A 27,779-nucleotide genomic window follows, 5' to 3' on the forward strand; every position below is an offset into this window, starting at 1 on the left:
GAATCATATAAGATTAAAACAGAAGTAGAACTCATTCTGCTGGCGGATCTTTCCCTCTGCTTCAAGAAAATGTAAAAGTTTAAGATGGAATATGGAGACTAAATGAGTCGTTAAGGCGGACATATTACAGTGCATGTGAGGTCATGGTGAAACAGTGTGGACAAGAACTGTGAGTCCTCCGAAAACAAAACAGTAAAACTCCAAGCGAACCTATAAATGAAATGTGCCTTTCTGTCTTTCCTTCATCTGTCTGTCTGCACTCAGCAAACACAGGCACTGGTTTACACATGGGCTTGTGCACACAATCACACATGTGCATAAATGCACACACACACACACACACACACACACACACACACACACACACACACACACACACACACACACACACACACACACACACACACTCTCTCTCTCTACACAAGCACACGTGCAAACCACAATGACACATCCCAGTGAGTGTTTCAGCTTTTCTTGTGACAATAATAAAATCTGGGGCCAGGAAAAAAGAATGACCAGCAAAAGACACGTGGACAGACAAAAACCATCATCTTGCTATTTTTCTCTCCTTCCTCCTCAATTATTCCCACATCTACTCCTCTGTATTTTAAACCAGTGGAGGGCATCTAATTAAAAGGGTTCAAGAATAAGTGGTAAAAAAGAATTGAACACATATTCTTCCCCGGCGCTGATGATGGAGGGAGCTAAGGAGGGAGCCATCACGCTTCCTTCTCAATCCTGTTGCACATGCACAGTACCGATCAGACACTCACAGGAAAATGGCGGCGAGTAGAAACAAGGTTTATGAGCTAAAGCGCAAGTGAGTATTTAAATTAGCCTGGAAACTAATTCAGATTAATTTACTTAAATAAAGATTAAAACAGTCTTTGTTGCTATTTGATAAGTGGCAAGTGAAAAAAAAAACATTAACGTCTAACCCTAAATTAAGATGCGTTTTCTTCTTAGTTTGTATTTTGCTGTTATTTCAGTCTCCCTCTGGAGAACACTGAAGTGGCGTTGTTAGGCTGTTTGGCCCAGAGGTTGAAGGTGAGAGTCATTTGTTTAGCCTGAATGCATCATCACTCCAGACACGCAGTGCTAAGACTGCTGGAGTCCTTTGTGCCAATGGGAAAAAGAGCCATTGATTATTTAGCGTGTCAAACTCTGTTGACTCTGGAGCAGAAGGGTAATTACACGGACAAGACTTTGTTAGAAACCTGCAGGTGATTACAGGGTATCGCCATGACAGCGTTAATGTTGCCTTGACTGTTGGATTAACTATGCACTGCAAAACATCTTAATAAGTTTAACAAATGTACTTCTGAATGTTTATGTCTGGAATAAAACTGTGTGAAGAATTCTCTCAGTATGTTAGTATAAGGATCAAAATCTGTGAAAGAAAAATACATTTTATTTTGAAAATAAATATAATGACCTCAACCAACTGGCAGATTTAACTTGTCTCATGAAACATTTTAGAATTCATTGCTTTATTAAATGACTTATGGAGAAGGTTAGTTCTTACATAAAAATTCCTGACAGAATTCCGAAAATGTTTTTTTTGAACATTTATTCATTGTGTGTTTATTTACATTGTTGGTAGTTGTCCCTGTAAAATCTAGCTAATTATAATGCCCACCTTTTCACACCTGGCTGCATCACCAGCAGTAGGCTACACCAGAATGAATCAAGCCAAGTTTAAGACTTATCACTGCTGCTGACATGCTCCTGATGGGCAGCAGACGTTTTGGTAAAGGTTACTCTGACAGACCCACTCATGGCCTGATGAGGACCATGAACCTGAACACGTGACCGACTGAACCACACTGAGTGTTCCTTGCATCATTAAGTGGACACTTGATTTCCGGGGGAAATTAGAGAAACACGAACAAGGAAATAACCCAAAAATAATAAAGGATTCTGTGTTTTGTTCTGTTTCTGAACATCTTTTCTATCAGCTGGACTTGCTCAGAAAGGGTTAAAAATCAACAGTTTACTGAAAAGATGTGGCACCAAACTTTTAGTAGTTTGTGTATTTTTGGAAAGGGGAATTCCATGTCTTCGGCTCTCTCATTTGTCTACTCTGCCTTGATTACCCAGAAGCAATTGGCTTTCTTTCCTCAAATCAGACCCTGGCCTGTGGTCACCCGTTTCCTTTCCTCTCCTCTCCTCTGCTCTCCTTTCTTCTGCTCTCATTTCCTCTGCTCTCCTCTGCTCTCCTTTCCTCTGCTCTCCTCTGCTCTCCTTTCTTCTGCTCTCATTTCCTCTCCTCTCCTCTGCTCTCCTTTCCTCTGCTCTCCTCTGCTCTCCTTTCTTCTGCTCTCATTTCCTCTGCTCTCCTTTCCTGTCCTCTACTTTCCTTTCCTTTCCTTTCCTTTCCTTTCCTCTCCTTTCCTCTGCTCTCCTTTCCTCTGCTCTCATTTCCTCTGCTCTCCTTTCCTCTGCTCTCCTTTCCTCTGCTCTCATTTCCTCTGCTCTCCTTTCCTCTCTTTCCTTTCCTTCCTTAATTTTCTCTCCTGATCTGTTTAGTCCTTTCCTTCCCTTTCCTTCCATTCCCTTCTCTTAGTCCGCCTCTGTCATGCTTATGTATAAATATTCCTCTTTGCTTTTTTTTTTTATGCGTTTGGAGTCATTCATTCCTAAGCTATTGCCAGTTCCATTTTGTCCCTAATGATTTGCATGATTTGATTATCTCTGCTGTAGACTATCACATATGCATTTCATGAATGCCACTGCTGATCTCGCAAACAGGGTCCTGCAGATGGAGAAACAGAAAGGCCCTTAATTCTTTGTCTGTGTGAGGAATGATAATGATTTTGACCCTGTGCTATGGGTTAGTCTTGTTTAGCTTAGCGACTGTTCCCTCTGAGCTACAGACAGCAGGTCTTACTTCTGCATGCTTTAACCCACTCCTGCTGGACCGAAGGATTTGTCATCAACATACGAACTCTGGATTTATACTCTCAGACCCCCTGCTGACACACAGTTGAATACACAACTGTTGGTACGCACAAATGGACAGTACTGACCCTGAACTGAACAGACTTGCAGCTTAATGCAGAGCACTTAGGAAAATATTTATGTTTGTTTCTGTCTGATCATTATAGTGGTATGTATATGCAAATACAAGTACTGTGCAGTTATATAGTATGCAAATAAAAATACTTAGGGGAAGACACAATAAGAGGAATGATGGAAAGTGTAATATAACCTCCAAAATGTACATAATATTTAAATGTACAATTTAATTACACATTCTTACCAAAAAATGTACTTTATAGGTTTCACAAGAGTAGTATTTGTTGCATTGTGTCTACCTCTGTACAGCATAGCCTAACAGACACTGACATAAAGTACCTCACAAGAAAGATCAAATATCCATATCGCATGATAACCATACCTATGTGAATATAGTAGAAATATGATGATTGTAATGGTGTTGAAGAGAATACATACTATAGAATATGATAAAGTACTATTACTGCAACATAGAGTAACAGAAATGTATAACTAACCCCCAGATTTAAAAAAAAGTATTATTGTAATGTTACAATAGGAGATATGAAACACCAGGTACAGATCACAACGTCACACGTTACAACATTTGAAGGCCCTGTTATATGATAGAAGTATATTAATGATCTCTTTGTGTTCCAGTATAGAAGTAAAAAGGTTGAATATCAGATGGTATAAGAGCTCGTAGTCGTTGGTTCTGAGTGCTTTCCGTGTCGTGACCTGAATACCTCACCGTTGAAGCCTGGCCAGCAGCTCATTAACATTCCAACACAGCTCTAATCACCACTCCAGTGTGTGTGTGTGTGTGTGTGTGTGTGTGTGTGTGTGTGTGTGTGTGTGCGTGTGTATGAGAGAGAGAGAGAGAGAGAGAGAGAGAGAGAGAGAGAGAGAGAGAGACCATGCATGTGTTGCTCTGGGAGTGAGGATGCGGTGAAAGTGTGTGATGAAGTGCTTGCCTCAGGTGAGCAGAGCCGAGGAGTGCGATTGGTTCCATGGACCTCGGCGTTCCTCTGCATCTCAAACTGTTGTGCAATTTTTGCACAGCTGAGACTCATTTAACTTCCACGTTTTATTGACCTAGTCATGAAACACATGAGGATCGGTGAGAGATGAAAGGTGTGCAGGGGAAGGAACAATATAAACACTGTGTAAAAACAGAAAACAAAAAAACTTGCTTAAAATCAGGTGGAAACATTTAGTTGAAAATAGTTTTTCACATTTTGCATGAGCTTTTTGATACTGTTTGTTGACTTATAGACAAATAACCGCTTCTTTGTCTCTCTCTCCCTCCAGAAAGACTGTATAACTCCAATGGACGTGACTTGAGAAGGGCACTGTTCTCTCTAAAGCAAATTTTTCAGGTAACACGCATATTTCACATGCAATTACTGTCAGTTTGTTGATGCAGAGTACAGTTGGTTATTGTGGCCACCGTGCGCCTCCATGATGACAGGGATCTCCATCAACGTGGCGTTTCTTGTGTGTGTCTGTGTGTCTGTGTCTGTGTGTCTGTGTGTGTGTGTGTGTCTCGGTGTGTGTATGGGGGTGTTTGCATCTGTGTTTGTGTGAATCTTTATTTTAAGCTGAGACAAGTCAGCCACCTAAAACACAAAGTGCTTTGTCTAGAGCACACACAAGCAAGCACACACACACACACACACACACACACACACACACACACACACACACACACACACACACACACACACACACACACACAAAACCTCAACTGTAATAAAACAAACAAATTAGCAACGTGAGAACTTTTTATTGCAGCATCATGATTACAATTTGCACACACGTAAATCGCCCCCAAAAAACATGTACATCTGATCATGTGACCACAACATGGACGTCATGTCAGTTGAATGAAAAGATCCGTTACATCTCCTCCTCATTCCACTGCTAAAGCATGAAGCTTTGTGCAGATTTGCTGGAAAAAAACACAAATGCCATGACTTTCTACCAGGTTCCAGACTCATTTTTCACCCTCGAATGAGCGTAACTGAGACGTCGGAACCTTGATAGTGCACCTGAAGGCAGCATTCTTTGAGTTTGGTCAGAACTCTTAAACTGCTTTCATTATACTTTTTAATTTGTTTTTTGCTATAAGAGATGATATGTCAAAAGTGACAACACATGGTTGTGGACACATGGAGTGCATGTATCAGCTGAACCAGTGTGGTGTTTATGTACTGTCAACGTTAGTCCTAATCCTGCACATTACTGACACCATGTGGTAAAACTGAATGAAGTCAGAATCCACTTGAGTAAAATGATGAGTTTTAGGGGGGATTCTGTATGATTCTGTATAAATGCAGCCAGTGTATAATGAGCTAACATCTCCTCTTCTTCCTCTCTCTGTTTTACTTCAGGATGACAAAGATCTGGTTCATGAGTTTGTGATGGCTGAAGGTCTGACATGTCTCATCAAGGTGGGCGCAGAAGCTGACCAGAACTACCAGAACTACATATTAAGAGGTATAGTCTCTCTCCCTCTCTGATTACCATAATCAAATATAGTTTTACAAGTATGAATACTGACTTTTATATTAAATATATTTAAAAGATTGTTAAGTGAAACAGTGAAAAAAAACAAAAAAATATCTATGGAATAATCAACTGATGGCAACAGTAGATTTGAATTCTTAAAATAACTTTTATTAAACATCAACAAAGTTTTGCAAAACATAAATGTAACAGAATATATTTTGTGTAGTTGTGCAGGTGTGTGTTAAAGGCCCTGTCACACATATCCGTATGACAGAAACGTATGCCGACGCATACGAAAATTTGTCAGAGTCCAAATACGTCCAACTTTTCATCGGATCGGATCGGAAAAGTAAACATATACAGATACGCATGTCTAACCTATTGATATTGTATCACTTACTTATACAAAATGTATCAGACGAATACCCAACAAATGCATAACGTATACAAAAATATGGAGTATACAAAATATCGGCAATGCGCTGGTTTACGTTGATATAAGGTAAGGTATAAGTAGTATTTGTTAAGAGCAGGCGGTGTTACGCTGGGGTACGTTGTTGAACGCTGATGTTTTGAGCATTTTCAAAATTACCGGACGTACCCGACGTGTGCTTCATAAGATATGCAGACGTGACGTTACACATACGTGAATACGGAATACGTAGTTGAATATTTACCTACGTAAATATAGTACGTGAGAACTTACCTACGTGAATATAGTACGTGAATACTTACCTACGTAAATACCTACGTGAATACCTACGTGACTACGTTAGAGGTACGTTAGATATAGGCTACGTCGGCTGACGGTGAATCCTACAGCCAATGTATTGATAACGAGTGGATAACCTATTCCTACCCTATGTTAACATTATGCCTGACGACGGAGTAACTTATTACACGTGTTTCTACAGTACAGCTAGCGTTCAGCATGTTAGTCGTTCTCCAGCATCAGCATGACATAAACCAAACGGCACTTTTCCAGCTCCGTTGTCCAGACGCTCTGATACGTTTTAAATAAGTAAGTGATACGATAGCAATGTTTGACATACGTATAATAATTCGTTATGTATTCGTTATGTATGCGTCAGCTACAACACCGCTGTGGAAAAGTTGGACGTATTTGGACTCTGACACATTTTGAGCTACTTTTGATATACGCCGGCATGTTCCTGCCATACGGAGCTGTGTGACAGGGCCGTGTGTCTGGCGTGTTCGGCGTATCGTCTGCGTCCTTCAAACGATCACAACTTACCCTTAATTTATATCAACCGATTGCCAATATTTCATATGCGCCGGCATACGTTTTTGTCATACGGATATGTGTGACAGGGCCTTAAGTTACCAATAAGCACAATTAGTAATACAAATAATAACAGAACCATTAAATACAAGTGTTTGGATAATATGACTAAAAACTACTAATAATAATACCATTAAGATTGTTAACAGTAATACAAACCTATAATAAACATGAATATATCTGGGAAAAAAAACATTTTGGGTTCGGTTTTAGGAAGTGCAACTCTGTCTCTCACCCTCAGTCTTTCTTGCACACACACTTCCTGTTCTTGTCCAACTCTCTCTTTCACTTCCTCCTTTGTCTCTCTTCTTAGAGTGACATACAACATGGTATACACTACATGTGAGTATTTATCAAACATCAAAATAGAACAAAAGTGAAATAATAATGCATGAAGCACAATAATAATAATTACTGCCCAGAGAGGACCTTGCTTTCCCTTTTTTCCCTCTCAAACATAAACTTACGTGTGACAGATAATCATTTAAATCAAATAAAACCGTATAAGAATAGACAAAAATAAATGTTTTTTGATAGCCCTACAGCTATAGAGAATAAGACACTTTCTTGAACAACAGGTCTGGGGGAAAAGACTAGTTATTACCCCCGTCATTGTTAAATAAGGGTCGAATAGATCTCTCTACTGTCTTTCTCTCCATCCAGCCGAACATTCCTCCTCGAATATTTCTTCTTTGTACAGAGGGCGGTTTCCATTTTCTTCACTTCTAACCTCATCAAACCATTTGTATTAATATGGTGTATTTGTTTTGTGCAGTTAGCACATTTGAAGAAAACACTTCTGTGTTCTGTGTCAGCCGACAGTTTCAAAACTAGCACGAGTCTCTGAAGGACATCCACTAACACCCCAGCACCAATGAAACACTGAAGGGATACGTGTGACAGGGCCTTTAGAAACACAGCTTTGTTAATATTTTGGATTGAAAGTTAATGCATGTTTTACATTGTGAAGACAACGACAGACATAGTGAGTATAAGCCTAGTATAAAGCTGTTGAAAGGCCCTTGATCAACAAACAAGTAGACACTTGCTCTGGCTCTAATTAAACATCCCTTTAAATGCAGAAACAGGTGAATGAAGCGTTGTCATCACCGTTATCATCATCATCATCGTTATCATCGTCGTCCTTTATTTCCTGAATCAGAATGCCGTAAGGTCGAATAGATTTCTTTACGGTCTTTTTCTCCCTCGATCTGAACATTCCTTTTTGAATGCGAACGAGCCAGTAGTCAGATCGTTGGCATATCTCTCTTCTTTCAGGATTGATTCGATTTTGCAGGATCACTTTGTAACGTTTCCCCGTCTTGTTGGATGTGAAGGACTTGGCATTGTCCTCTCTCTCAGCGACATGTATATCTGGAGTTGAGTAGATTCCTCTTCCATATAGAGCTCTGCCTCCTGCCTTGTAGTGGCTCCTGATGATGCCTTTGGCTCCATCTAAGCTTGTTCCATGGTAGGAAACAGGCCATTCTCCAGGTACAGAGTGATTCCTCCATCTTTCTTCGCCCAACCAGGTGTCTCCGCCTGGATATTTACCTTTGACCTTTAAGGCAATGCGGTACCAACCTTTTGGGCGCTCGTAAAGCTCATCACCTCTCATGCACTTAGCCGAGTCAGAGATATCAATGAAGTCGCAGTCATACTCCGGATCAAAAAACTCTTTTTCATCGATGAAAAACTCATCCACATAAACCTGTCGTCTCCCAACGAGGCTGTGCAGATGAAAGTCATCAACAGACAAAATATTTGCTGGTGCCTGGCATGTTTTGTCGTCATACGCTTTGATGTTTAGTCCAAGAATTGAAGCTATAGCTTCAATTCTCAAGTTTGAGTACCTAAACATGGTTGAGGAGGATGAAATCAAAGTGTCTGTCTTCTTCTGTTGTTCACGATGTGTGTGAGCTGAGCTTTCTCTCTTCACAGAAACTCGTCTTTATCATGTGGTGATATGATATGAGAGAATTCTCCTTCACTTTCCTTTCGACACACGGTCCGATCTTAAAATAATCAGCGCTGCTTTGACATTAAGCAACAGCAGAAACCTCCTCTACAGTCTTCCCTGTTGGAATAACTTTCACAAATGTTGCTTAAAGAAGCTGCAAAGACTGTTTTTATTTAGGAATTATGAAAAGTACTGACTTTTTATCAGACTCCTCCCATATACCTCATCCTGGAATCTGTGTTCTTCTCAACACTCCCCACAGCAACCGGACACACTTTTATGGGCAGAGCCGTCAGTGTGGCAGCCCCCACCTTCTGGAACTCTCTCCTGGAAGAAACATCGAAATGCTGCTTCTGTGAAAATCTTCCCAAAAAACTAATTGAAGCCTACCTGTTCACCTCGTCTTACAGACTCTCTTAATCCTGTTATCCCTGGCAAACCCTGCTACCACTATTTGTATCTGTTCTGCCTTCATATGTCTAAAGCCTCCATGAGTCCCTCAAAAGTTACTATAAGAAAAATAAAGCTATTATTATTATTATTATTATTATTATTATTATTATTATTGTTATTATTATTATTATTATTATTTATTATTATTATTATAACAGTCAGTTTTCTTGAAACCTCACTCTGTATTTTGCTACATTCACACGGCTGTATTGAGAGTCACTCGAGTCACTGATAATATTGTCACGTACACAATATAACTATATTCTTCTCTGAGCAGTTACACGTCAGCGAGTTGAGTTTTTTTATAGTCTATCTGGGAGTGCGTCCAACAAATGAAGCGTTAAAAATATTACAGAACACAGGTGCTTCATGGGTATATCAGCGCAGCAGCTTTAAAGACAGAAGGTTGAGTCAAGTCATTCTGCTCATGGTGCCGGTTTTATTTTCAGACACACTGATATTTAATCTAAATAATGCACTTGTACTAGTTACATTTTCAAGCATTGTTTTTCCATCCTCCTCCAAATACTTTGTTTGCCTTTGTCAATAGAATTACCAGCCGAGCCCAAAGACAGACATGATTCTGGGACATCTAATATGTTATCCAAGTCCACCAAAATACCAACCACTTGCTTTGCATTGCCTAATTTATTTGAAACTCACATACACACACACACACACACACACACACACACACACACACACACACACACACACACACACACACACACACACACACACACACATTAAATCTATTAAATGATCAGTTCATTAACGTGTAAGCAGGTTGAGATGGAACTATATATACTGTTAGGTATTTAAGTCTATAACAATACTACCTATTTGAAAAGCTCTTTTACATTCCTTTATGCCAAGGACCCCCAAACTGGTGTAGCGTGGAGCAGGGACCCCCTACTCTATAGAAGAGGCTTGAAGAGGTGGGAGGGGGCCTGGCGCGAATTTCTTTTAGTTCACCCCTCGCCTGTCCTCCGCTCTGTCTCTGACTGTAGGTGTGTGTGTCGGGAGCGAAGTCCCACCCTTCGCGAAACACAGCGGAGGAGGGAATGTGAATGCGCCAAGCAAAAAAAAAAAAAAATATTAAAAAACGACCACCTCCGCAGACCGCCTGGGGGTCGCGGACCCCCTGTTGAAGACCTACGCTTTATGCAAAGTGATTGGTAACTAGAGTAAAAATTACAATATTTTCCTCTGAAATGTGGTGAAATAGAATTATAAAGTATAGCATACAATAGAAATACTTAAATAACGTATACTACAAAACGTATTTATACACAGTACTTAGTAACTCGACTTTGTTACTTTCCATTACTGATAATCCAAAAATGTCTGAAAACATAAATACTGAGTGCAAAGGCAACTCAGCACATTGACCGCGTGGCCAGAAAGGGAAAACACATGTTGTCTCCAGGACATATAAAACTAATGATGTGCGTCTTTCTGCCATGGGAAATACTTTAAGAAACAATTACATTTCCAAATGATTTCCATTTCCTGCTCTTTGTGTTTATGTCCTAAAGACCCAAACTATACGGAAGCAAAGTCTTAGTTCCTTACGGCTTTCCATGTTATTTATAGCGACTATAAATGGACCTGTAGGCTCCACATAGTTTTCAGTTTGTGTGCTTGGTTTGTTTACAGCATGTGTTGAATCCACATTCTAAATGTGTCCCGTCTCTCTAACTTTTAGTTTCGTTCTCCTCCCTCTTTCTCAGCTCTGGGGCAGATCATGCTGTATGTGGACGGGATGAACGGAGTCATTGGGCACGCTGAGACGATCCAGTGGCTGTACACTCTTGTTGGCTCTAAGGTACTGCCGAGTGAGCATCCAGTACATACATACTACAAAAAAAAGAGCAAAGAGACCAACAACCACACACACTCAAACTGCAAGCAGGCTGTCATCAGCTCTGGGGTAGACATTCATTGTTTGGTCAGCATTATTTTTAACTTTTATACCCAGAAAAAAACATACACAAACACATCTGCTACTGATTGTAGTCTGTGTCCTGACCTGAGGGTGGTGTCATTCGTTGGCTTTGTGGGTATTTTCATCATTTTATGATGGTACACTTCACTGCTTTGCACTGAAAGTATCAGTCTGGATTCCAGTTTCTATTTATTTAATTTAAAATTAGATTTATTTTCAATATGGAAACAGAAAAGCACATATTCAACAAATACACTCCCTATCATTAAACTGGGAACGATGGGAACCCGTAGACAACATATTATTCACACATAGATTTAGCAGTATTGGCAACAAGACAATTCATATAGGCCGTCTGTATTTATTTGTGTGTATCATGTGAATTCATGCCGTCTGATCTAGAAGCCCCTAATAAACGAAGATTTAGAGATATGGTGCGAGCAGAGGGAAAATATAGCAGATTTCAAAACATGCTGGTCAACATAATAAATCCGTTGTTTGTTTTGTTTCTTGTATCAGTTTCTAATTTTGTATTCCCTCCTCTCTAGTTCCGTCTGGTGGTGAAAACAACTCTGAAGCTGCTGTTGGTGTTTGTGGAGTACTCCGAGTCCAACGGTCCGCTGCTGATAGAAGCCATCAGCTCTGTGGACACCAAGAGAGGTATAAATACGTCCACATGGCACCAGCTGCTGAGGAACATGTTCTCATTCATTAGTCTGTGTTATTTACTGTTTACTGGTTGACCTGTAGGAAGGGGGGGGGGGGGTGACAAAGTTATTCATGTTTTTATTTCTTATGTATTGATTTCCAGGATGCAAGCCTTGGTCCAACACTATGGAGATCTTGCATGAGAAGGATGGTGTAGACACAGAGCTGCTGGTCTACGCCATGACCCTCATCAATAAGGTGTTTACATACGTTTTCTTTTAATCATATTTGTTTTATTAAGGACTGGATATAGGAAAATATAACTCTGGTATGATTTAAAAGATGCAGTTTTGTACAAGATATCCCAGAGTTTCCCATAACAACTGAATATATACATAAGGGGTGCAACGGCTAATTAACCTGAGATTGCAGTTCAATTTGTAGGTTTACTAATGGACAAGTCAACTGCCAGCAATGTGTAGACTGGTTCTCTTTATTTAGTTAATTTACATGAAGTTAAATTAGAAAGTTCATCTACCTCGGTGTTCTTTTTGATTTGGAGAATCGTTCCACCCCTACTGATTATGCAATATTGCAATATTTAGCTACCAAAATGTTTCAAATCAAAGGATTCCAAACTTCTGTTACACCTTGATGACTGATCGGTCTCTTCCTGCAGACGCTCGCAGCTCTGCCTGATCAGGACTCATTTTACGATATGGTGGATGGTCTGGAGGAACAGGGCATGGACACGGTGTCCCAAAGACATCTGGGGCGGAAAGGCACCGATCTGGACTTGGTTGAGCAGCTCAACATCTATGAGGTTTGAAGATCACAATTGAAATATACCTTTTAATTAAAGATCAGATTTCATCTAGTAAATGCTGCTCACATTTAATTAATATGGCTCAATGGAGTATTTATAGTGCATTTGCTCAATGAAGCACTTGCTCCCACTTTTCCCCCAGATGAGCATACGGCATGAAGACGGGGACGATGACAGCCAGCCTCCACCAATAGGACGCCGGGACCGCAGACGAGTCAGCCTTGGGGCCGGAGACAAAATGCACGGCCTGGAGAGAAGGCGGAGCCGCAGGGCCTCTCTCGGCCGATCCGGTCAGGCCTCGCCCTGCAGCCCTGCGTCCCCGCAGAGAGCCGGCATTCAGCCTTTCTATGGACAGAGAGCTGAAGACATGAGCGAGAGGTGAGAGAAGGGCAATATGAAGGAGTGACTGAATCAACAAGTTGTGGAGCATGAAGGGGTTGGTTTTCAGCAGGTATAAAGAATGATTGGTGCCTTAAGTCATCACTTGTTGAATGAGCCCAAGAGAGAAGTTCTGACTGTCTTGTACCAACACTTTCTGCTCCAGAGCATTGTCAGGTTTCCTTCAATCCATGTAAGTTCAAAGGTTTGTCTGAAAAAGGCCAGCGGCTGTGGCCTTCTGCCTTTGTTTTTGACTGCTTCTCCTCACCTACATGCTGTAACAGCTACTAGTGTCACTCTGAGTGTTTTGTTTTACTCTGCAATGAAATAAAACACTGGTTTAGATTTGTGCTCAGCAGCTGCACAAGCCTTGAGGGTTCGTAATTCTAATACAAGCTCACGTTAAACCAGCACAGGCTTATTTCAGTGCTGTGTGTGTGAACGCACAAACAGGAGAATTTGGAGCGGGCTGTAGCTGTTTCCCTCAGGTAAATCTTTCCTCTATATGTCCTTCACCCTTCATCTCTTTATCCTGTCAGTGTGTAACGTGACGGAAGCAGATGATGTCCCATTCTTCCGCTAGTATTAGAAATGGTGGTTGTGTGTAGGAGTGTGCATTTTAGCACATACTTGTATCTTGAAACGGAAGTGAAAAAGTACACAAAGTGTGTGTGGACGTGCATATGGTTTGTTGAATGAAGTGAACGTTGTTTATGTCCGAGACTGCTTCGTATTATGTATGCACGCACAGAAAAAACAAACATAGCTTGCATTGGCCGTCCCATTCGTCACACACACATGGCTCCGGTCTTGTGGAACACCTGGCAGCACAAGCTGACTCGACTGCAAGAAAGGCTCATCTGGTTTCACTCGACAAAGCTGTTTGGTGACACTGATCTCAAGTCAGTTCTTCAGCCAAAGGCTTATTTCCTTCCCCTCTACCCTGTCATCATATTGTGTGTAGTTGTGCATGTAAAACTAGCTAACTGAAGGCATGGAGTGTGTAATAGGAAACATCCCCCCCCCTCTACCCTGTTCAATCCATTTGTTTCTCTATCACTTTATCTCAGTCTGATAGATGTCATGTCCTTGTTTGTTGTCTTTGAGCATCATAAATGTTTGTGTGGTTTGATCGTAGAGCTGCAATTAACGATTATTTACATTATTAATTAATACCCCAGATTAGATTAATCATTTGATCTATAAAATGTTGGAAAATAGCGAAAGATGTCCATCCCAGTTTCTCAAAGTTCAAGGTGATATCTTAAATGTCTTGTTTCGTAAAAGATACTCCGTTTATTATGATACACAACAGAGAAAAGCAGGAATATCCATATTTCAGAGGCTGAAAACAGCATTTTATATCATTTTTGCATGAGAAATTACTGAAACAATACATCACACATCCATCTCATCCCCCTCCATCTCTCCGTTCAATCTCTTTATTTCTTCAAAAGTGTGGTGATTGCCATTTGCATGCGTATCTTATGTATCGTATCGTCTCTCCTTCAATCCTCCCCTTAAATGTTCCACCCATTCACCCACCCCCCTGCCTCTGCAGAGAGGAGGAATGTGAGGATGAGATAGAGGAGGAGGAGGAGGAGGAGGAGGAGGAGACGACTCCAGAGACTGAGTCTGACTCGGATGATCAGAAGGGGGCTGATACAGTGTCTAAACTGAGCACCCTCAGGTATTTTAGGACATGGTGGTAACATGAAAATGAAGTAATGTCCTGCCACTTCTAATACTATGGGGGTCTATCTATAAAGTCTATATATAAAGCCACAAAGCTATTTAAATGTCTCTTTTGTCACTTTTTCTATTGTATATGTGGTTGATTTGATCTCCTTGTGGCCTATGTACTTGGTGTAAAGGATAGTTTGGATTGTGTGAAGTGGGGTTGTATGAGTTACTTATAGTATATATATCATAGTCTGGGGTGTGTCACCACCAAGAACCTCATACAACCCCACTTCAAACAATCTGAACCTTCCCTTTAAGGCTCCAGTGGGGTACATATGGTACTACTTCTCTTTAATTTGCCCAGTTTCATCCATTTATTCCTCTCAAAACCTTCCTCTGTCCCTAGACATCTTCCATCCATAGTTCAACGAACAACCGTCCAGTCCATCACCATCACTTCCAGAAAGGAGAATATCAAAGAGGAGGAGCAGAGGAATCGGAATGAACCAACTCCAGCACCCACAATCCACTCCCCCTCTACCTCCACCTTTTCTCCTCCTGTGTCCTCCCCTCTCAGCCCCCCTGCCCAACCCTCCCTTCTGTCCTCCCTGCTGGCCAGGAAGAGGTCCATCGTCACTGTCCCGGCTACCAAGGAGGTCAGCCCGCCATCACGCGGAAGCTCCCGTCCATCCCCCGAACGCATGCCCTACCTGCCCCACTCACCCTTCCACCTCTTCTCCTACGATCTCGATGAGGAGCCGTCACCCCCGGCTCCACCCAAACCCAGAGAGGAGTCCCCCAAACCCAGTGAGGAGTCTCCCAAAACAACGCCTCCCAGGTCAGACGGACAGCAGAGCTCAATCTCCCATGAGTCCAAGAAGCACAGAAAGCTTTCCTCACTGCTCTTCGAAGTTCCACTTTTCACTTCTGTTTCTGGCTTTTATCCTTTTACCAGCTTGGATCTCTTTGCACCACTTATTGTTACTCATCACCTCCCTTTTCACCAGTTATTTTCTCTTCTGCACGGCTTCTCACCTTCAGTCAACTCTCTTGTTCCTTCACATCCCTTTTTCTTAGTTCTTTCAATGCGTGGATAGTCATCACGTGTTTGCGATCCTCGATTTGTTTTCTGACTTCCACAGCTTTTCCCTCCTTTTCAAAAACACTACAGCGCCTGCATCCCTGTATAGTCTCTCCTTGCTTCTGATTATTTTCATGGAACTCTGCTTTACTTTCTCCATTCACTGTATTGCTGTGTAAGATTTGTACCCTACCCATAGACTGTTATTATGATACAATTTTCAGATGCTACATTTTAAGTCCTGTTTGGTAATAATTGTGCATATTTACAATATTTCACATTATTCTGCATATAACTTAAATAACATAGCTTAAAAATGAAAATTGTTGCCGGCTAAATGTGTTGTCAAAGTAAATATAATTTAGCAAAGGGTCTTTTCAGATTCACAGTGGACTGTAAGTGAAGTGAGACACCTTGCCTGGAATTTTCCAGGAACATAAGAGAATAAACACCACAGCCGTTATGAAATAGGATACCTCTAAGTGTTGCACCAACAGCATTCCTGTTATGTAACAAGGTGTCACATTTGTTTCTCGCCACCGGCTTTGCACTGGTCACTGTGGTGTCCAGTAACTGGGTGACTGGAGAGGTCACTTACTGTCACCCATTTTTTCTCCTCCAGGAATGGAGGTCTCATGTCCTATTCCTCTCTCAGCACCCCAAGTACGCCCACCACCTCCAGGTGAGAGCCCTGCGCCCAACATTTTCTTGCACACATACATGAAAACATTCTTAAAATACACACTTGTGTGTTTACGGAACCAAACATGCACACACTCACATGTGTAAAAAGGTATGGACTGTGTGCATTCGTGGTGATGACGTACTGAAGTCAATTTGGTTTCCCAGTTACTAAGCAGCTGCTCCTATTTCCTCATTGGAGAATACAGTCATTAAAACATTATTGATGGCGTGTTCAACACACACGTACACATATAGAGGCTCTGTTTATGCAAGGAGCCTGTGTTGCGTTATGTTCATGGACATATTTAGCTGTTTGTGTCGTCATATTGCATCACAGTCGTACGGCAGATTCGGGCAGATGAAAAAACTGTTCATTATGAAGCATCATTTAAATCTTTGACTCTTGGATGAAATGTTTTAAAACGGTGCTTGAGAGTCACAGCATCACACTGACTGCGTCACACTTTTATCTTTCTCGTCTCTTCTTCAGACCTGCTTTGGGAGGTCTTCTGTCCTCCTCGTACCGACAACACCAGGAATCTCTGGCGGCCGAGCGGGAGCGCCGTCGTGTGGAGAGAGAGGAGAGGCTGCTGAGGATAGAGAGGGAGGAGAGGAACAAGCACAGGTGAGGCATCACTGGCTTGATTTTACTCGGTTTGATATGGGGGACTAACAAAAGACAGGATATTAAAAGAATGGTCATAAATGAAAAAGCAAAATTTGACTTTTTTGTTCAAATGTAATGTATTCAGGGTCATATTTCCTCTTCACACGTTTGTCTCTACCTGATGATGTGTCGTGATTTGCGTGGTGATAATCAAACGTTACTGGTCATCGAAATGATGCATTTTAATTTGACATTTTATATTTATGTGAATTCTTGAGCACAGTTAAATAATCAAAAATAAATCTAATTTTAATTTAATCTAATCATTTGGCAGTGCCTCCGCGGCCCAAGGAAGACATTAATTAAAGTAATAAGTGTGTAAAATAAGTGCAAAAAGATAGAAAATATCTGGATTTTATACACTTTTTGAAAACACTAACAGTAACGATGAGTTTGGAATCACGGGATACCTTAACTGCTTGTATGCAAGATTTTCAAACGTGTCATATTCACACTTGCAGGGCGACAGAGAACCACACTGCTGTAGGGAGTGATCATTATGCTTTCAAATGTTCTGTTTGTGTTTCTCTCACAGCCGCGACTATGTGGATAAAATGGAAGAGGCCAGGCTTGCGCGGGAGGAGAGGTAAGTGTGTGCACTAAATCAAAACCACACACACTCACAGAACAGCTGAACCCACGGGGGATACGTTTCAGCCTGTGGTTTGGGAAGCCCGGTAATAGTGTAATTGTTTTCAGGTTAAAAAGGTTGGTGGGGGGGGGGATACTGAAACTATTTCTCTTTGCTCTGTCTCCCTGTATTTTAACTGCTCTGCCAAGGGCTTGATTGTTTTGGCTGCGTGCTGTGAGAAAATCAGATCCCAGCATTTGTCAAGCTTTTCACAGAGTGCACGTGCACGTACACACTCACACATTTTACTCGAGCACTTGTACGTTTAAAGACACACGAAGAATTTTCATTGGGCTAATAAACATGTGTTTGTGTGCAAATGTGAATCACAGGAAACAAGAGGTTTACTCAAGAGGGTATGCGAGGTCACGATTAGATTCAGGATCATACTCGATGCAGACATAAGGTGGTCAGTGTCCCCCGCAACCTTTTAAACCTGAAAACAATTGCACTATATCATTATGTTGGACTGAAACTGGATTCCTGAAGCATGTAGCAAATCATTTTGGTTTGTTAAAGCCACTGAACACAATGTTTTTGTTTCTGTCTGGAACTTTGGTTTATGATCAAATACCTGCACAACTAACATCTCCATCAGCAGCGTTTGGATAATGTGTCACTATTAGTTACAAGTTACAAAGTGCAAATGTAGCAAAATGTTGCAGTTACTGTAGAGTAAAAGTGCAGCTTCGCAGACACATACAGTAAATGACTTATCAAAGAGCGATTTATGAACATAAAGAGATGTTCCGGTGATAGTGTGTTACGTTGGTGCTTTGCAAAACTGTCATTTACCTCCTTTTAATTCCAAGTGTGTAAATGAATACAGCATCTTGAAGGTTTTTGGTCCACGTTGAAGTACACAACACACACCTGACACACTCGCTCTATTTCACTGTTAATCACACGCACAAACATTGAAAACACACACACACACACACACACACACATTTATTGCTATCCAGTTTCTTCAGACCTCTGAAGTGGCCTGATGCTAATGAGCTCTGAACAGAAGCTCCACACATTCATGGTATGGTGGGAAAGAGGAGGGGTTAGAGAGAGAGGGAGAGAGAGAGAGAGAGAGAGAGAGAGAGAGAGAGAGAGAGAGAGAGAGAGAGAGAGGGAGAGAGAAAGGGTTGACTCAGTGCCCTTAATCTCTGTTCTGGCTGGCAGGTTGAGTGGTTAAGTTTGGTATCGGGAGAAATGTACGAAGGAAGAGGACAAGGGAGGAGAGCTGATCGAGGCACATCTTGAACAGGTTTATTCTGATTCACTTCTGATGTTTGGCCTTTCAGCAGCCAAACTATCACTAACCTCTCCCTATCTCTCCCATTCTGCTCTCCTGTCATTCTCCTTGCCTCTCGACCGTCCTCTCGTTTCTAACACTGTCTCTTCTTCTCCAAACTCCCTCTGGTTGCACATTTGGACTGCAGGTGATAGCATTTAGCCAGACAGGATGGTGGAACTTAGAAAGTGAAACAGAGAAGGTTGGAAGTTTGTGATGAATGCAAGGAAATCGTCTGAGTGGTAACTAGTTTAGTTTAGGGCAATTTGGCAAAGGCCAACACGAAAGGCAAGACAGTAGGTGCATTGTTTCGGACTCTGTCTTTGCATCTCGCCTCCTCTGATCCTCCCTCTCTCTCTCTCTCGCTCTTGCTCTCTTTCAGGTATAAGAACGTGGAGCGTCTGGCGTCGGAGGAGTACGAGAGGGAGCACGTCCGGGTGCCGAGGACTCGCCCTGACCTCAACCTGACTTTTGAGCCCGCGGAGGCTTGGCCCTCGTCATCTCGCAGCAGCACCCCGTCCTCTTTCGCCTCCCAGGAGGACGCAGAGGCTGACCTCGAAGCCGGGACCCCCGCCATCCCCTACACACCCTCTGAGACTGGTAGGACAACTGAGAAACACTGTTTGATGGAGTAGCTGTCATATGTCGACGCTCATACCACGGTGTCTCTGGGGAAATAGCTTAGACGACGAGATGAAGGCTGACAGGAAGTAAACTAATCCTACCTGTTTGTTTAGAGCACTAAAGTACAATCATGTAGCCACCTGTGTTAGGTTTTGTGTTACTATAGCACTAACAGACACTCCTTCAGCAGCTACTTTGTCAAAACTACAAACAGAAGAGCAACTGGTGTGTCTGTTTACAGAGCAGCCAAACAAACTCACGTTGTTTAACAAAGAAGGTGGAAGAATAATTGCAACCGCGGTCTGATTTTATGCTGTGCACACTGTAAGTTGTTTCAGTGAACAGTAGTATGATTTCTGAGATAGAATTGCGGTAACGCTGGATTACATACATGCATCGTGTCCTGTGTGTCCCTCTAGCATGTGAAGTCAGGCAGTCTGAATCCAGCACGAGAGTTGTGGACTCCACCGCTAACAATGAAAGTAACTCTGTAGAAAAGTAAATTACTGAATGTAAATGCGTTGAACAGATTACTGCAGTTTTAAAGATGTCAGAGCATTTGTGTGACTTTGAATTCTGCTGATTTGATACTATGGGGACGTAACGTTGAACCCCAAAGCAATCATGCTTAACCTTCAGTTTGCAGCCTGCCGTTTAAATTAGCATGCTAGCGTGAGCAAGAGAAGGCGAGGCGAGACAGATTGTGGAAAATCTCAGAGTGGAGGGGACACCATCGGGGGGGTGGGGAGGGGGGGGGGGGTTGAAAGAAGAAAACACACAGAGAGAGGATATGGGTGAAAGGGTCAAACGGGTTTCTGAAAGACCTTTTTGAAAGTGTAATTCCGAGACTTTTTGTGTAAGAAAAAAAGGCTTGTTTTTTGGAGCTGCGTAGCCATGAGCTGAGGTACTGTAGCTCACTTAGGTGAGTGTATGAGGCCTCACAGTGTCATGTTATTCTAACCCCGCCTGCATCACTGCATGGACTGTACTGCGGAGTTACGTGTTTGTGTGTGTTTTGACATAAACAGGAACTTAATTCTTCATTTCCTGTTCATATCCTGGTCCTGCAACAGCCTGGCTTTCTGTACCTGCCATATTCTTTACATCAGTGTATGGATGTGTGTTTTTCTTATCAATGCGTGTGAATGTGTGTTGCTACAGGGGCGTCCCATGTGCAGAAATCAAAGACAACCAAGTGTATTTCATTGCAGAAAGTAAATGAGCATTTTAGAGAATAAAGTGATTTTCTTTGTGACAGGAGAGGCTGATGACTCCAGTGCCAGTGTAGAGGAAAAAGAGGCCACTGCTGAAGAGGAAGAACAGAAAGAGGAGGACGTACAGGAGGAAACAGCAGCAGCAGAAAAGGAGGAAGAAACTGAAGAGTGTGAGCGGGAGCCGGAGAAGGAGAAAGAGGAGGCGGAGTCGGACAGCGGGATCCTGAGTGACAAAGAACGACAGAATGAGGAAGTGAATGAGAAGGACAACTGCTCGGCGTCCAGCATCTCCTCTGCCAGCAGCACTCTGGAGAGAGAGGAGAGGGGGGGCAGTGAGAATGGTGGGTGCACTGTGAGCTGACATTCAACATATATATATTTGAACCAGATGAATGATTTTCATCACCTTCATTCAATAACTCACTATGTAACACCATTACAGTCATTTGTAAAGTTACACTGTGGAATATTTAACCGCTAGTGATGCTATTGAACGATGTCTAGATGAGTGTGTCATTCATGCAGTTTGCAGGAACAGTACTGGATGTAACACAATGTATTTTGGTGAGTAACGATGAATGTAAACCTAACTTTCAGTGTGTGTAGTCTCAAAAGTGTGGGCAGAGGCTCCCACAGGAGCTGACGGGCTCTCCCAAATCTCAACAACATGGTGTGCGAGTGTTCGAAACGAAGCGGCTCTTGTGCACGTTCTCCTGCATGCAGCCCAGGGATGTGTAATTCCTTCATATGAAAGAAAGATCCTGAAAGAAAAAGTAAAGTTTTGTGTAAATTATGGGGGAACAAACACATGATTATTCCTAAAGGTCAAGCTCCAAAAACACCAAATGCCCCACACCTCCAGTTTATTGCAGGCTTGCTGTTCAAATCAGAGATATCCTAGAGTATACTATAACTATTAACTATCTGAGTGTGCACTTGTTCTTATTCATGTCTCTCCTCTTAACTCCATCAACCTCCTTCTCAGGCTTTAAGGAGCCAGAGGTGAACGATCAGTGTGGCAAACTCCTCAACAGCAAGCTCTTCATGCTGGACATGCTGTACTCCCAGAACAAGAAGCCCAGCGACGAGGAGGAGGAGGAGGAAGAAGAGGATGTGGAGAAGGAGAAGGAGAAAGAGAAAGGAGAGGGGGAGGACAAAGAAACCCAGGAGGATGCTGAGGTGCAAGTGGCCGATGACCAGGGCAACGCTGACAAGTCAGAGCAACACGGGAACATACGACCGTTGGCTGAGCGGTTCGGAAACTTGGTCAAGGACCTCGCTTCGTTACCTCCTCACCTGGATGTCCCAGCCAACGAGCCCCCTCCTCCCCCACCCAAGAAGGAATCGGACACGATCTGGGACCAGCTCCTGGCCAGCCCTCGAGAGCTGCGCATCGGGGACATCAACTTCACCGACCTGACGGAGGAAGACGACAAAGACATTCTGGATGCCGTTTTGATGGGAGGATGCGGTGACCTCCCGCCCCCGCCGCCTCCTCCACCCTGCATATTCCGCTTCCCTCCGCCCCCACCCATGCTAGGCTGCTGCCCCCCGCCCCCTCCCTTGCTTGGGATTATGAGGCCTCCTCTTCCCCCTTCCTTTGGTGCCACAATTCCAGTGCCTCCTCCCCCGGAGCCGCCTCTCTTCAACAAGAAGAAAAAGACAATCCGGCTCTTCTGGAGCGAGGTGAGTCGAGGATGACTATTTCCATCTGTCAGGTGCAACCATCACTGTTTCTACGTTGATAAGGCAAAAACATTTGTTCTGATTGGTCTTAAGTCTTGAAATCTGGTACAGACTTACATACTTTGGCCAAATATGTAAAGGTTTAATCTTTGAATTTTTCAGATCGCATTAAAAAAATCACACTTTTATCAGGATAAAAAAAAAAGAAGGAAAAACACTTCAAATGCATATGAAATATTTTATTACACTGCATATATGTGCATATCTTTGATATGAGCTCATAGATACCAAATACTTCATTGTGCTCCTTGTAGTTTCTGATATGCAGCCATTTTCTTATCATTCTATATTTAGTCTTCGGTCACATGATGGGACTTTTTCCTGAAATGTAATGAAATGTACAGAAAATCCTGTTTTGTTGTTGAGTGCTAATAAGACAGCATGTTTTCATTAACCTTTCAATAGTCCTCTCAAACACCGTGCTATTATTTGTGCTAGTTTGTCTCTAAATCACCTCTTTTATTGCTGGATATGAGAGTCGAACACATGTCTCTACCTAAGTCAGTCAACGTCTGCTCTGTTTGTTTTCAGGTGCGTCCGACAGACCCTCAGTACAGGGACTACAAGCGGAGCGGAGACTCGTTCTGGTCCAAACTGGAACCAGTGAAAATGGACACAGCCAAACTGGAACACCTTTTTGAGTCGAAATCGAAGGAAATGCCAGTTACAAAGGTAAACAACCAGTGCCTGAACTTCTTATAGACTCACTGTATGATACTGCATGATGTCTTAAACCAGGGGTCTTCAACGTTTTTCGGGCCAAGGACCCCCAAACTGGTGTGGCGTGGTGCAGGGACCCCCTACTGTATATATTGTATAGAAGAGGCTTGAAGAGGTCTGTGCGACGGTGGGGGGTGCGTGGTGGAAATTTATTTTAGTTCACCCCTCTCCTTTCCTCCACTCTGTCTCTGACTGTAGGTGTGTGTTGGAGGGAATGTGAATGGCAAAGCAAAAAAAGAAAAATTTTAATAAAAACAAAATAAACTTGAATTGTTTTATTTATTTTTTTATTGCTTTATCTACAAAGAATTTAGCGAAAATCTGACATGGGGAAACATGCCTTTGCCAGCCACACAGCCCAGGGGGGGTTGGGTGTCCATCATCTCCAGCACATGAAAGTAGTTTGAAGGGTTAAGCGAGGTCACGTGCGTTCTGATCAAACATGGGAGTTGTGAATCCTTTGTAATTGTCACAAAGCCTCTAAATAAGAAAAGTATGCTCTGTAAAATAGGGAACTAAAACCAGGCGTTAGTTACTCACCTCGGGTCGGCTTCTGGTCGACACATAATGTGATGTACGATGGTGGTCCGCAGCTCAAGCAAAGCTGGCGGTTAATGAGAGAATCCAGGATTCAGAGGACCACCAGAATATTGCAGACTCTCCTTTGTTCCCTTCTTCAGCGTCTATGGTTTTCTTACCGTAACCATCAGAATGTTAAGTATGTTTTAGATATTTAAGAGATCGCAAAGTTCAAATCAATTTCACCTCAGCTGTACGATCATCAGTCTTTGCTAGTTATCTAAGTTTGCTACGTTTGATCTGATAAATCTGAAATTAATTTAGAACATATTAGATTTAAAATATGGCAGATATGCAGTGCAGACATAAAAAATAAATAAAATCGCATGCCACAGTGGCAGGCAGTTACAAAAGTTGATATCAGACCCTGGAAGTGAGTCACATATCCCGACAGCATAACCTGTAAGATGTAACTCAACAGTGCCAGTAAGTCGTACTGTAAGTCTTCCAGTCTGCATATGGTGAGGATATAACTTCCTCGTGGCAGTAACCAGGTCTTAGCAGCTACTCTGTTACACTTTTATGTGCTCACATATTACGACTTCCTTCCATTTACAGCTTATAAAGCGCTGGTGAGGTCATATGTTCACAGACGGTGACAATATGACTGCCGACTTGTGCAAACACCCACATTAACACACACACGTACTGTAAGGTATTTCCTGTTCCTACTCTCCATATAGTTCCCACAGCTGCAGTCAATGTAACCTGAGTGATGATCCCTCTAATCCTTACAAGCCCCATAAAGCAGACCACACAGAGAAGAGACAGAGAGAGAGAGACGAAGGAAGGAAGAGAGAGAGAGAAGGAGACCCAGCATTGACCTTCTCTGTATTTTTGTGTCCTAGAAAACAGCGGCAGACGGCAAGCGTCAGGAGGTCATCGTTTTGGATTCCAAGAGGAGTAACGCCATCAACATCGGTCTGACTGTGCTGCCTCCTCCTCGCACCATCAAGACGGCCATCCTTAACTTTGACGAGTATGCGCTCCACAAGGAGGGCATTGAGGTGAGAGATACAGACGACGGTGAAGACAGTGAAACTCCTTCATCTCGTCCATGACACCTGTCACTCGTATCCTGCCGTCCTCTCTTATCCTGCTGTGTCCTTACCCCTCAGAAAATCCTGACGATGATCCCCACTGAGGAGGAGAAGCAGAAGATCCAGGAGGCCCAGCTGGCCAACCCTGACGTCCCTCTGGGCTCCGCAGAGCAGTTCCTCCTCACGCTGTCCTCCATCAGCGAGCTCTCTGCCAGACTCCAACTCTGGGCCTTCAAAATGGACTACGAGGCAACGCAAAAGGTCTGTGTCGACACGGGACAGTGCTGTTGCGATTAGATACAACTACAGTGCTTACATGGATCAAAAAGCTTGTGAAGTAGTCCGCTTACAGTGTTCATCTTGGATCTTTTTATACATTACAACGTACGGAAATCTATTTGTTTTAACCCGGCTGGCTACCTGAGGCTGGATCTGTGTCACTGATTACTATAAGCGGTTTCCACTGTATAAGTATTTGATGAAAAGAAAAGGTAGATACTGTTCATAAGAATGAAGAGTGAAGGCCAAACCAAACAATGAAAACCATACTTGGCAAGTTATTGTGGTTTCATTAAAGGAGAAACAGACACACGCATACAAAGCCAAATGAACTCTGCACCATAAAGGGTTGAGTAAATGTGCACAACATGTGTGTGTGTGTGTGTGTGTGTGTGTGTGTGTGTGTGTGTGTGTGTGTGTGTGTGTGTGTGTGTGTGTGTGTGTGCGTGCGTGTGTCTTGTGCCCGTGTCAGTAAGTATCAACATCCTTCTTAGTACAAACAACATCCGCAAAACATCAACATAGTTACATCATAGCAAAATATGCACGCTTATTAGCGGCACCTCGTCTTCCTCTTCCTCTCCTCCTGGAATGCATCCAGGAGGAGAAGTTCAAAGTCAAAACCAAGAGAATGAAAAACACGCCATTTCTGTCCTGTAAATGTTTTACGGCTTTCCGCAGGACGCAGTTGTCTTTAATCTCCATGAAAGGCGTGATTGCCGACCGCACTCTCGGTAGAGCGGCGTTCCCGGCTCGACTCCGTGGGACGGTTTGCTAGTGGGAGGCTTAATGGAGGGCAACATACCGTGCAGGCACACACACACACACACACACACACACACACGCACACACGCAAGAGCAACCTGCTGCATGACAAAAACAAAAACGCTTCTTGTAATCAGAAGCACGTGTGATACCGGGACAGCGACCTGTCATGACCTCAAACAAGCTGGACCAGGTGCACCTGTTCCACACTTTTATAGACCGTAGATGAGAGAAGCACATGTCTTAATTGACTCCACTAATGATGTGTGTGTGTGTGTGTGTGTGTGTGTTTTCCTCCTCCCAGGAAGTAGCAGAGCCGCTGCAGGATCTGAAGGAGGGTATGGAACAGCTGGAGAAGAACAAAACTCTCCGCTACATCCTCGCCACACTGCTCTCTATGGGAAACTTCCTCAACGGCACCAATGTGAGTCAAGATCGTATCGGGTTCATCACACTGGGACATAATGACAAGCTTCTTTTGTTTGCAGTAGTGGTTTGTAGTAATTGCAGAGACAGTCAGTTATTTTAACGGAGCGTGGCTATTCTACGCCTGTAATTATAGATTATAAATGACATCGCATAGCTTCTATAATTCAGTGAGAAGACAATGTACCTTATAATAGCACTCCAGACGTCTTCTTTGCTCAATATTTCTTTGGTCGTGCGTCCGTGTGTCCAGGCTAAAGGCTTCGAGTTGACGTATTTGCAGAAGGTTCCAGAGGTGAAGGACACGGTTCACAAGCAGTCTCTGCTGCATCACGCCTGCTCCGTGGTGGTGGAGAACTTCCCTCAGAGCACCGACCTCTACTCCGAGATCGGAGCCATCACACGATCTGCAAAAGTACGCTCTGCACTCAACAATGGAAACGCTTGTATTTGTACTGTTTCGCATCCTGTAAAAACATAACATCCTCTGCTGCCTTAAAGATGTGAGTTACTGAACCCAACTTGATTCATTAGTTTAAAGTCAACACACTGAGAGGGAAAACATTCAATAAACGTAATCAGTAATTAGCTTCCCATTTGTTTCCATTTAGTCCGTTTGAAGAGTTGATTCCTCACTTCTGGTCTTACTGTTAACAGATAACGTGTCGGGCTGTTCTCAGTGACCTTTTTAAATGAACGTTTTTGGGGCGTATGTACTGAAGTGGATGCTGATCATCATTAAAAGCATTCATACTTATTATATATAGAGGAAACAACAAACTTAACAGGTTTTAAAGTGACACAGCAAGTTTCAATGATATAGTCAAGCTACAAAAAAAAGAAGGGTCAGTGGAGAACAATGCATTCTGGGAAGCCAATATGCTAATCATGCACATACATGAACACTCAGTAGTATTTTTATTCAAATGATAATTCCAAATCAAAAGTAGGTTATTCCACTTAATTCCTGTATAATGTTGTACAGTGTAATGAATGATTTTGACGGCAGAGAGTTTCTGAAAGGACTCCTAACATTTTGTTAAGGATGCAAGCTTTTCTACAACTCTCTTATTCGTATCAACCTCTCTTCTGCCAGGTGGATTTCGACCAGCTGCAGGAGAACCTGTGTCAGATGGAGCGGCGCTGCAAAGCCTCGTGGGACCACCTGAAGGTGATCGCCAAGCATGAGATGAAGCCCCAGCTGAAGCAGAAGATGTCCGACTTCCTCAAAGACTGCGCCGAGAGGATTATCATCCTCAAGATCGTTCACCGCAGGATCATCAACAGGTAGTTCTCCTCACGACTCGCTTCATCCATGTAACAGAACACAA

At 42.7% G+C, this 27,779-nt stretch overlaps 1 protein-coding gene across 5 annotated transcripts in view; it reads left to right on the forward strand.

Annotated features, from left to right (window-relative positions):
* The window catches only part of fhod3a (formin homology 2 domain containing 3a), a 52,065-nt gene that overhangs the window by 20,615 nt on the left and 3,671 nt on the right, over positions 1-27,779 (forward strand). For 3 of the 5 annotated variants that reach the window (XR_003833043.1, XM_029443581.1, XM_029443582.1), the window contains exons 4-23: positions 4,309-4,376; positions 5,391-5,496; positions 10,958-11,052; positions 11,721-11,832; positions 11,984-12,078; positions 12,500-12,643; positions 12,789-13,024; positions 15,114-15,545; positions 16,411-16,470; positions 16,963-17,097; positions 17,675-17,725; positions 19,438-19,655; positions 20,938-21,234; positions 21,879-22,579; positions 23,171-23,311; positions 24,787-24,945; positions 25,057-25,239; positions 26,327-26,446; positions 26,702-26,863; positions 27,545-27,735. Coding sequence is in view for 4 of the 5 variants with exons in the window: in XM_029443581.1 (XP_029299441.1) it covers positions 4,309-4,376; positions 5,391-5,496; positions 10,958-11,052; positions 11,721-11,832; positions 11,984-12,078; positions 12,500-12,643; positions 12,789-13,024; positions 15,114-15,545; positions 16,411-16,470; positions 16,963-17,097; positions 17,675-17,725; positions 19,438-19,655; positions 20,938-21,234; positions 21,879-22,579; positions 23,171-23,311; positions 24,787-24,945; positions 25,057-25,239; positions 26,327-26,446; positions 26,702-26,863; positions 27,545-27,735 (3,706 nt within the window). In the remaining variant the exon portion in view is untranslated. Of the gene's footprint in view, positions 1-4,308; positions 4,377-5,390; positions 5,497-10,957; positions 11,053-11,720; positions 11,833-11,983; positions 12,079-12,499; positions 12,644-12,788; positions 13,025-13,190; positions 13,218-15,113; positions 15,546-16,410; positions 16,471-16,962; positions 17,098-17,674; positions 17,726-19,437; positions 19,656-20,937; positions 21,235-21,878; positions 22,580-23,170; positions 23,312-24,786; positions 24,946-25,056; positions 25,240-26,326; positions 26,447-26,701; positions 26,864-27,544; positions 27,736-27,779 lie in introns of all 5 variants that reach the window. The other 2 variants (XM_029443583.1, XM_029443584.1) reach the window with 2 other exon arrangements.

Source organism: Cottoperca gobio, chromosome 11, assembly GCF_900634415.1.
Source record: "Cottoperca gobio chromosome 11, fCotGob3.1, whole genome shotgun sequence".
NCBI lineage: Eukaryota > Metazoa > Chordata > Actinopteri > Perciformes > Bovichtidae > Cottoperca > Cottoperca gobio.